The sequence below is a fragment of the Hylaeus volcanicus genome, chromosome 2 (genome assembly GCF_026283585.1).
Source record: "Hylaeus volcanicus isolate JK05 chromosome 2, UHH_iyHylVolc1.0_haploid, whole genome shotgun sequence".
Taxonomy (NCBI): Eukaryota; Metazoa; Arthropoda; class Insecta; order Hymenoptera; family Colletidae; genus Hylaeus; species Hylaeus volcanicus.
The window spans coordinates 31,846,443-31,856,738 of NC_071977.1; the positions used below are offsets into that span (position 1 = coordinate 31,846,443).

The 10,296-nt window shown below is 40.2% G+C and overlaps 3 protein-coding genes across 5 annotated transcripts in view; 2 read left to right on the forward strand and 1 right to left on the reverse strand.

Moving 5' to 3' along the window:
- The window catches only part of LOC128884945 (uncharacterized), a 21,944-nt gene extending 20,481 nt beyond the window's left edge, over window positions 1-1,463 (forward strand). For all 3 annotated transcript variants that reach the window (XM_054138657.1, XM_054138659.1, XM_054138658.1), the window contains exon 5: window positions 470-1,463. In XM_054138657.1, the coding sequence (XP_053994632.1) occupies window positions 470-585 (116 nt within the window). In that variant the 3' untranslated portion in view covers window positions 586-1,463. The remainder of the gene's footprint in view (window positions 1-469) is intronic.
- A 132-nt stretch (window positions 1,464-1,595) lies between these two features.
- On the reverse strand, window positions 1,596-7,539 carry LOC128884943 (uncharacterized). The gene is made up of 8 exons (XM_054138655.1): window positions 7,440-7,539; window positions 3,378-3,725; window positions 3,211-3,309; window positions 2,870-3,019; window positions 2,505-2,800; window positions 2,267-2,393; window positions 1,856-1,958; window positions 1,596-1,771 (listed from the first exon to the last, which is right to left on the reverse strand). The coding sequence occupies exons 2-8, from the start codon at window positions 3,472-3,474 to the stop codon at window positions 1,621-1,623; spliced, it is 1,023 nt and encodes a 340-aa protein (XP_053994630.1). The 5' UTR covers window positions 3,475-3,725; window positions 7,440-7,539; the 3' UTR covers window positions 1,596-1,620.
- Window positions 7,457-9,078, forward strand: LOC128884944 (L-xylulose reductase). Its single transcript, XM_054138656.1, has 4 exons — window positions 7,457-7,612; window positions 8,190-8,619; window positions 8,679-8,827; window positions 8,914-9,078. Exons 1-4 carry the CDS (start codon window positions 7,561-7,563, stop codon window positions 9,015-9,017), a joined length of 735 nt encoding a protein of 244 aa, XP_053994631.1. The 5' UTR covers window positions 7,457-7,560; the 3' UTR covers window positions 9,018-9,078.
- Window positions 9,079-10,296: the final 1,218 nt, after the last annotated feature.

A 10,296-nucleotide genomic window follows, 5' to 3' on the forward strand; every position in this document is an offset into this window, starting at 1 on the left:
ATTGGGTTGTCTGGAAAGTCTATGGCGATTTTTGATAGGTGGTGCAGGTCTGATTATGTCGAAATGGCTGAAAACAAATTATATATATATATACGTCGATAATCGAGGCCGTTTTCTCGGGTTTCGCGTCTCAAGAGCAGTGCGCGCCGCACCCTCTTTCGCGAGTGTACTCCCCTCTCTCTTTCTGGAACGTTGTTCTCTCTCGTCGCCTCATTGTTGCCCGCTCCACCGTCCTTCGCGTGGCATTGTTGTTCATCGTGACTCATCGTCACTGGCCGGTCCTCTGCCGCTGTAACCCCCCATCCCGGACGAGCCCCCATATGTAGGAGTCTAAACGAAAAATAATAAATATATCCCGTACCCTACGTTTCGTGTTCTCGTTTGACTCCTTATTGTTGGCTACGGGAGTAAAATTTCTATAGCGAGTTAAAATTCTATTCCCTTATGAAAAATCGATGCTTGTTTGCAGTGATCTACACGTACCTGTGGTTGGTGGTGTACAGCTACTTCCAGCAGCTGAGGTACGACAAGTTGAACGGCAGGATCGACCCGTACGGAAGGCCGTACAATTATCGACGACCTTGAAGAGAGCGGAAATGAAACGATGACCCCGCGAGAAGTACCACAGGAAACGTGTTGCTCTCTCAAAGGGATTAGACTGTTCTTCAAACGGGAGGATCGACTCGTGAAACGGTCTAATTGCTTCGAGAGAGGAGTTTGCTTTAAAATTCAATTAGCGCAACCGCGCGTGTTGTATCGTATTCGTGGCACCGAGATGCTCCCTCGAGTGGTAATCGAAAGTTTCGCGAGACTTTGGTGATCGCGACGAGCTTTTATTTCTGTGGTAACTTATAAAATATATTTTATATGCAGTTGGGCAAATCACGCATTTTTGGCGCGAACGATCTCCTGCGCATCCTTGTTGCACACCCACGCGGCGCCTGTGTAACGATGATGATCGACGAAGTAACAAGGAATTTCTATCGAACAATTCGTCTCGTTAGTCGTCTACCGTTTCAAACCAATAAACTGTGTTCGTATAAAGTACAAAGGTATCGCCGTTCGAGGGTGCAACGACTACAGTAGTTATTTTAAACGAAGGAAGGAACGATCTGGCGAAGAACGAAAGGCTTTCGTCGAATGCGCGTAAGCTCTCGCGAAAGCAACGCTGTTCTTCGGGAAACCGACACTGCCGGCGCGATATCAAAAAGGCGAGAGGCTGATTCCTCCGCGGCACGGAAATAGATTCCGTTTTCAAGGATAACGAAAATGTTAAGCGTATGCAAAAATATACGCGTTGCCTCACCGCGCCGAGAACCAGTCTCTCCTACGCAAGGTTAACGACTGACTTATTTATTTTCCAAGTTTCATTTCCCGCCTCCCGCTCGTACTTTGTAACGCGTATTCTACAATTTGTAATTATTGTTACAACGCGAGAAATAAATTATTCTGTTTTTAACGCGTTTCCTTTTTTTCTTCTTGCGCGAACTCGGTATATAAAAGGGTGTAGCCGGGTAAGGGTATGAAATGTGTCATAAGCAAAAGATCTGTTGTCTTATTGAAAGATTTCAGACACATCCACGCCAATTTATTCATCGACTTATTTCAACCAGAAGGAGACTACAGTAAACCTTCCTCGAACGCGTTCTCCACATTTTCACGGATAAACAAAGAAAGGGATGCAGCAGCAAGACCAGTGGCGTGGCTGTCGCAACCGAAGTCTGTTCTCGACGAGGTCCTACGGACTACGCGAGACGGATTGTCTTTCGATCTGTGGAAGAAGAATTTTTTCATACAGAATTATGAAAATTCAGATACAGAATGTAGAGGAAGGTTGTGTTTCGAGAATACAGACCCAAAGGAACTGTAGCAACCGCTGGGACGCGACCAGTCCAACAATAAGCGCTCGTAATGTTTGCCAGTGAACTCGAGGAACCCTTCCATTCCGCACAGAAGTACTTAAAGTACAAAAAAAGGTCTTCATTATTTTGTTTCAGAGGCATGTAATATGGGTTAAATGTTATTTTTTTCTTTTCCGTTTTTGTGATTAGTAAATGATACGACGCCATCTAATTCCTTATTACGAATCAACAGATACAAATCCCTTCTGAACAACTACTTTCTGCTCGCCGAAATCTACAGGATTACGTAAGAAAAGCTTAACAATCTTTGGTCCCCCAAAGTAAAGTTTAACCAAAGTTCTACCTTACGTAAAAGTTACAAGGAATAAATTATCTGTCTATCTATCTAATTTATATTCCTCTACCTTGTTCCATCATTAAATCTGGCGTGGTGTAAGGGAATCCAGACCTCTCGGCGTCGACCAGATCTTGCATAATGGCAGAACAATATGAAACTCTCAAATCGGAGGGTATACCATGCGAGCATCCCATCTGAAATAATTTATCATTAGAGGGATTGCGATCGAACCAGCGAATAGTTGGCTAATTTTAACCTACTAATATACAAAGAACGTACGACTGGCGTCGTTATCGCGTACGAACCGCTTTGGCGACTTGAATGATCAACAGCCTGTGAGCGAGGGGATATCCCCTGGTGGAGTCGCGTCTCTTCAATATCTCGACGCACGTTTCGGGGATTTCGCAGCGTGGATTTAATTCATTCCGAACGATTTCACCGAGACATCGATCGCTCTCCTCCTCTTTCGGCGTTCCTTGCATTATCAGATCGCGAACGTCTCGGTAAGTCAACCCAGGCGTTGGACCCTTCTTCTCCAGGACGCCATTTTGCCAGGGTATCGGTCTCATCCACAGAGCAGGGTTGTTCAGCATTTGGTGCACTAGAATTAACGAGTCGACTTTTATTTACCAAGGGACGGCCGCGCTCTTTTTCAAATATAGTCACCCACGTAGTCGAACGTCCTTGGTTTCTGGAATAACGTGATCGATCAGGTACCGTCGAGTCGAGTCGCAGATCTGCAAAATTTCTGATAGCGTTTTCCACTGGTCCTGTCCAAGGTATCGCGCGTTTTTGTGCAGTAGCGTGGCAGCTATGTTGGCTGTTGCAACAATGTACGATCTTTAATTATTTTCTTGCAATTTTTAAATCAGTGTACATAGTATCCGCGTGTAGATAAAGCGATCGTTTGCGGTTCCGAGGGTAGTGGGTTCGAATCTCCGTGCCCCCCCCCTTACTTTTCGTTTAGACTCCTGCATTAATTTCTATTAATTAGATTTTAATGATATTTACCTTCGACGATAGTGATGGAGAAAGTGACGTCGGCGTTCATTTCGTGGGGCCTTCGATGAACGTAATCGACTACCTTGTAGAGCCCTGCTAGCTTCTCCTCTGCGATTATATTAAACGCTTTTTAATTTAGAACTCATTGTCAGAGTAAAAGTAAAATTCGATCTCACCAAAGTCCTCGAGAATTAATTTCCCGCAGGTCAGCGGCGAAAAGCTGCAGATGAAGAGGATCGTCCATACGCTGTTGAATCCTCGAAGCCGGTCCATGGTGTTCTTGTACGATCCTGAAGAAGTCAGTCCTCGACTTTGTCTTTATAGTGGTAGCTCCCACCATTGACCACGCGCAGTACGCGAATTTAACGAAATTGATAGGACACAGAGCTCCTTCCACCAGTTTGTCTTCATCGAGGAACGGACACGTTGAATCCTGGCCCATCGATCTTTCGAGAGGAAATTTCTTGAACGGAAATTGAATCCACTCGAGGGAGTTCGATTTAACGTTCGAGGAGAAACAATTCCTGCAGGTCGAAGAGCAAACGTATCAGAAATTGACGCGTTGAGAAAGGGTAGGACTTATACTAAATTGATGCACAGAAATATTATAGTTCGATAGACTATGTATCCTTGCAAGTAAAATGTTCTAAAATTAAGTTCTGTACCCTTTCTTCAATTTTATTAATGTAATTTGGGAAACACTCGTCGCGATGCATGTAGAAATCAAATTTATCTTCGTTCGAATAGATTTCCTATAATTAAACATAATTAATCGTCGAAGTTGTTTTTGTAACGTTAATTTTGCTATTGTCTATAGATATAGGAGTTGTATATATTGCTATAAAAGGCGCAAATCAAATTTATCGAATTGATTTCATCGTAAAAGATTGTCTAATAGAGAGGCATTCAGAATTAAATATTATTAAATATATTCGATTTTATTTTTTTATGTTGCTAGTGGCGCCATTGGTGGGAAATTGCCCAAGTTTGTCGAGAAATAGTACCAAATCGTTGCCGCTAGATGTCGCTAGTAAATATTTATATACCGAAATTGCACTTTATTCACCTAATTTATTTTATTATGTTAAATAATGAACTTGTAATTATATTACAAGCATTATAATATTAAAATTCGTTTGGCAAAATGATTTTTAAACGTTAATTTCTGAAACCAAGTATTACAGATTTTAGTTGTGGCATCTAGCGGTGACAAATGAGAACTATTTCTCGACAAGCTTGAGCGTTTTTCCGCCGATGGCGCCACTAGTTGCGTTGTTTATAAAAATAAAGTAAAATAAAATTAAGTCGAATATAATAAAAAACGAAATCTTAATGGCTGTTTTAGAAAATCTTTTACGATGAAATCAATTCAATAAATTTGATTTGATATTATTTATATAAATAATCTGTCTTTATTTTATATTGTTCATAACATCAAGTGTAACTGCTTACATTCAATAAACAACTGACAGCTACAAACACTTACAATTTACAATTGAAATCGTATAACTAACATTTAAAGTATTAAAGTGTAATAAATGATAATAAGAAGTCAAGTTCTACAAAATATATAGAAACATATTTTTACTATAAATTTTCTTCAACTTATTTATAATAAACGCTTGATTCTTATTGCTATTCATGTTTTTTTTTCTTCTAGGTTACCAAAATCTTGGTCTATAGTATATTTGTTGGTATGCTAACGAGGTGATATCAGTAAAACTTTGTATCCAAAGTTATTAAGCGTGAAAAATACTTAAAGATGTTTTTAAATCTATCAAAGAAAATATTCGTTTTATCCTTATTATCACCAGCCTTTTATAAACAGTTAAATTTCTTAAATAAGCTAACTTATTTACATTTTCAATAACTTAACAATAGTTACAATTCTAAAAAACTGTAGCATGATCTTAATAAACTACATTTCACTAGACCTACCCATTGTATCGCATTCTATTGCATTTTTATAACCATCAGTTGGTTTCAAATCTTCAACTTAACGATAAGAAAATCTTGTGCCTTAATAGCGTACAACTATATAAATACAAACTTAGAGTACTGTAAACACTAGTAAGTTTTTATGTGCAACATCTAGAACAATGCCAATTTTCTTTAGACAGACCAGACATTCTCCTAGCAGAAGCCTTTCTGCGATATCAGTCTTCGATTTGAAAATGGCAACAGAACATAATAAAAATTTCAACGATACTCTTCTATACTTATCCTACATATATAGAAAAATAAACGTAGGTGTACGTTTTTCACATCAGTTTAAACGTTTCTTTTGTTACTTAATATAAGTAAAGTATACTAAACCCTTAATCATAAATTATTATGTTGCTCGGTGTTCTCAAATTCGACTTCTAACTGAAGTCTGTAGTCCATAGCTATGAAGACTAAGATCAGCAGCATCGGTAGACGAAAACGTGATTGCCATCCAAGTTTGAGCATAAAGATCATAGCTTTGTGAAACGTGCCACCGTTTCCCAAGAAACTTCTCGATGCCATTTTTTGCATAATTATAGCAATCATACAGAGCAATGTTGCTGTCGACGTCGAAAGATTAGTTCCCAACTGTTCGACGATTAGCAAACGTTAGAACGATCTTCGAACAACTTTTAGGGGAATATGATTTGCGTTTAGAGCTTTAGAAATTAAAGTAAACACTTAGAACATGCTCTACTTTTTGCTAATATTCGTGGATGAAATATTGCGCAGTTGAGGTTAAATTTGATGAAACCTCAACGATATTTGTCACTGGAAACGTTTCAGATGGATGATATTTCCGAAATATTCGACTAACTTATCTTCGTCGAGTATACTTTGATAAGAATGGAATATTTAACTTCTCGAAGCACAACTGTCAAGCTGCGCGGAAATATGCATTGACAGATACTAGTTCACAAATCGGTGTTGTTAATTAAAGTATGGATACTGATGGATACTTCGTCGACTACTTGATACGCCTTTTCGTACTTTAAAGTGAAACTTCAAAGTAAACTTAAAAAAAAAAACATTATTCGAATCCATTCTGCGAATTCTAGCTTGTAAATTTTATTCTATTAAATGTAAAAATGATTAAAATTGAAAAATGAAAATAATGCGTGAGAAAAAATGAAGTAAATTTATTAATTAATTATGCTTTTTAATCGTATTCTATCAGACATCGAGAGAGAAATTTTATCAATTCTGTTCGTACTTATGCTTTTTTGTAAAGAAAACATCTTGAATGTAAAATACATACTATATTATTTATTATTAAGGATTAATGTTTTTAGGTGATTCCTAAGGAAAAGATGTGAAAAGGTATACGTAAAAATCTGTCAGAAGAAATTACTGTTATATTTGCATATAGCTAAAATGAAAATAATGCGAAGTTGCTAATATTCGAATAACTGATTTAAATTTCGCGCTCGTTTTAGAGTCAACCTAATGGCCATCTACCGGTGAATATACCGAACTAATTTTCGGAGTGTGGTCAGCGCCTCTATCGGGAAAACGCTCATGTTTGTCCTCGATTAGTTCCAGCTGCCATCGTTAGATGGCGCCATTTACACTGTTTTTACCGACATGATGGTAACTTACCATCCGGCGTCGGTACATACCATGAAAATAACGCCATCTAACGGTGAAAACAGGAACTAATCGAGGACAAACTTGAGCGTTTTCCCGATAGAAGTGCTGACCAAACTCCTAAAATTAGTTCGGTACATTCACCGACAGAGGGCGATTAGATAGACTTTGGAAAGCGCGCGAAATTTGAATTAGTTATTCTAATATTAATAGTAAATTCTTATTTTTTGCTTTTACTCTTTCACCGCGAGATGGCGAGTCGATCGATGGACACCATTTGAGCATTATTTATATAGTTTATAATGTGTAACTTAGTAGTTTAAAATAATACCTTCAGGTATGAATAGAAAAATGCTTAAAGGATATTTAACTTAAATTACTTGATATAAGTTTATCATAGATCAGTATTTGTTATGCACAAATAGTAACCCGTGTATCTTTATTACGGTCATGACCTCCGGCCTAAAAAATATCAATGTCAATAAACAGAAGTTCAGAATGACAGAATTTCTGTCTTTTTATGTATAAAATTGAAATTGAAGAAGAAACATTAGGTTAAACGAATTGGAATGGGCGCGGCACGTGTTCATCGTACCACGTTGCATGCTGTGTCTCGCTCAACTATACTGATACCGTATTACTATAGTTTAATGCTGTATACTTACCGTGTAACGAGCGCAACCGATAGCAATTTATGTAACGCCGTCGACAGCCTTTGGTGGGGTCAACCGAATAAACATATTCAACAAGCAATCTCGCGTAGCAGTTAGTCTCACGTTTTTAACTATGAACATCGACTTTGAGGGTAAACGCATTTTCGTAACCGGCGCTGGACGAGGTACGCTATAAAATTAGCATATACGCATGCCATTTCCTTTGCTCTCGGCATCTCGTTATCTACATTATAAACACGAAACCTATAACGTTCTTAAACGTCTGTCTAATAATCGTTTCATCTCTGCAACGAGTCGAATTGGAAAGCTTACTCGATTGCCTGAGAATGTGTATACAACCAATCGGGGTCGATTATATTTATACACAAACCGAGATAGGGCTTATCTCGATCTACAACCTTTTCAAGTCCTATGTCAAACGAGGCTCGACTATCCTCCGATTTACAAAAATATCGTATAATAAATTCTGATAAGTTTTTCGTTGGAATCTATTTGTTTTATACAAAAATAAATAGAAATATCTACCAGAGTGTAAAATGTATTTTATCGATATCTTTTCGTTACTCGTTGATATACGTTTATCAGCGTATTAAACAGTAACCAGCAATCAGCAAAAGTTCGATTATGTAAACGTTATTCTTTTGTTCTGCCTTTGCGGTGATACTTCGAGGTCACTTTCCAAAGAAAAAATAAATGCCTGACTGCAGAAAATGTACAATATAGATCGTTAAAAAATCGTAGGCATCGGTAAACAGTTGGCCCTCCGTCTCTCCAAGTACAACGCGCAGGTGATAGCGCTGTGCAAGACGAAGGAGAACCTGACGACGCTCAGCGGGATAGATCCACGTATCCAAACCGTGTGCGTGGATCTTCGCGACTGGAATGCCACCAGAAAAGTGGTCGAGAGCATTCTACCTATCGATCTGTTGGTGAACAATGCCGGCGTCGCGGCTCTTCAGCCCTTCCTGGAAGCCACGGAGGAAGACTTCGACGTGACTTTCGACGTGAACGTCAAGGCCATGCTCAACGTCTCCCAGGTGGTCGCTAGTGACTGGATCAAGAGAAAAGTCGGCGGGAGCGTCGTCAATGTGTCTTCGCAGGCCAGCCAGGCTGCCCTGATGAATCACGCTGTCTACTGCGCCTCCAAAGGAGCCGTGGACATGCTGTCCAAGTAAGTAACTAACGGAATGATAAGATAAACAAGAAACTTTTCCGCGTTTCCATTTTCAGAACGATGGCTCTCGAGCTAGGCCCGCACAATATTCGAGTGAACACCGTGAACCCCACGGTGATTATGACAGAAATGGGAAAACTAGGCTGGAGCGAACCGGCCAAGGCGCAGAGCATGCTCAGTAAAATACCACTGGGCCGATTTGGCGGTGAGTAGTGATCTCAGTGTCCGTGCCACTGAGTCTTCATCCTTCTGGAAATAATTGTAAGGTTACGATACGTCTTCTATTCGCAGAAGTGGACGAGGTGGTGGACGCCATCGTCTTCCTCCTAAGCGATCGCAGCTCGATGATCAACGGAGTCGCTCTACCCGTAGACGGTGGATTCTTGGCTACGTAAACTGCGTCTCTATGTACACCGAATCTCGTTTCTAAAATAAACTGACTGGTTTCAGAGACAATTGCACGATTAACGACGTCGTATTGGGGGTACGAATAAGTGTTGAGGGAGAAGATGGCGCAACTAGTATACTTTATACTTTATTTATTTATTTAATAGTATACTAGTTACGGCATCTGTTGCAAATCCCTCAAAACTTATTCGTACCCCCAATAATATATTATTATACGTTAGATCGTCCAAATATAAGCTAAACGGGGAATCGAGGAGATTGGGGATGGAGTAAAAGAAATGCTGAAACGTGGTTGTTCGTTTATCTCGTTTAATTTAAAAAATGCTTCGTTTCCTCTTTTTATTATTCAACTAGAATTCGGCGAGCCGACGACAGGCTGACCGCGAAACGATCGCGCTCGTCGCAGAAGAAGCTCGTATTACCGAAAATATTTTAGCGAGTCGCGTCGGTCCGCGGCTGCTCCGACGCCGCCGTTTCCGATCTAAAAACAAACGTTCGTTTCCGGCTCCTAATCGGTATCATTTACCCCTACACGGTGAACATATAAAGAGCGGCGGAGAAAAACGCGAAATTAGACGGCCTGCACGAAGGAGAATTTCTTCGACGAATGAAATGATCGGACGTCGCGGTTGGCTCGTTTCTCGCGTACGATTTACGTATAACCCTTTACGCCAGCGATTCTTAATCGTTCGTCGAACCATTTCGATCGTCGAACGCAACGCCGAGCGATTCGGACGAGAAACGATAGCGGAGAATTATTATTCGCTCGCGAGACGAACATGCCCGATTGTCATCGGCGTAAAAAATATACGATTCGATCCTAGATGATTAAGAATCGCTTCGCGACGGTACGAGTACTAGGGAAAATTCAACGTACATAGAAACGGCGTTCGATTCGCTTCTCGCACCTTTAGCTGCCTATTTTGATTTCGTTTATCCGGAGAATCGTGTTTTCGTCGCATAAAGGATCAACACGTTCGGCGCGTCGACGCGTTCACCCGATAAGAAAATGCAAACAACGAAATGCGAACGGAAAATTTGGCATTCGCATGAAAACCTCGACGATCGTCGCCGATTATCGTCGCGTGCACGCTTACAACGGTCGCGCACGCGACGTTTTCGGAACGAAGAAGCGAACGGACAACGATGGTCGTAATCTTACAATTGCACTTCAGTTAGGAGTTTAACGAACTCACATCAAGAATGTCAAAGACAATGTAAGTTTAATTTGATCTCGCTAGATCGACCCACGGGGGGACACGGGAA

What these genes read in the sequence shown, in the direction of transcription:
- LOC128884943 (XM_054138655.1), bottom strand. Translation starts at nt 3,474, where the DNA reads ATGGACCGGCTTCGAGGATTCAACAGCGTATGGACGATCCTCTTCATC. An exon ending in CTCCATCACTATCGTCGAAG is followed by an intron (nt 3,020 to 3,210) that starts GTAAATATCATT and finishes TTGTTGCAACAG; the next exon opens with CCAACATAGCTGCCACGCTA. An exon ending in AACCAAGGACGTTCGACTAC is followed by an intron (nt 2,801 to 2,869) that starts GTGGGTGACTAT and finishes CGTTAATTCTAG; the next exon opens with TGCACCAAATGCTGAACAAC.
- LOC128884944 (XM_054138656.1), top strand. Translation starts at nt 7,561, where the DNA reads ATGAACATCGACTTTGAGGGTAAACGCATTTTCGTAACCGGCGCTGGA. An exon ending in CGTAACCGGCGCTGGACGAG is followed by an intron (nt 7,613 to 8,189) that starts GTACGCTATAAA and finishes AAAAAATCGTAG; the next exon opens with GCATCGGTAAACAGTTGGCC. An exon ending in ACCACTGGGCCGATTTGGCG is followed by an intron (nt 8,828 to 8,913) that starts GTGAGTAGTGAT and finishes TTCTATTCGCAG; the next exon opens with AAGTGGACGAGGTGGTGGAC.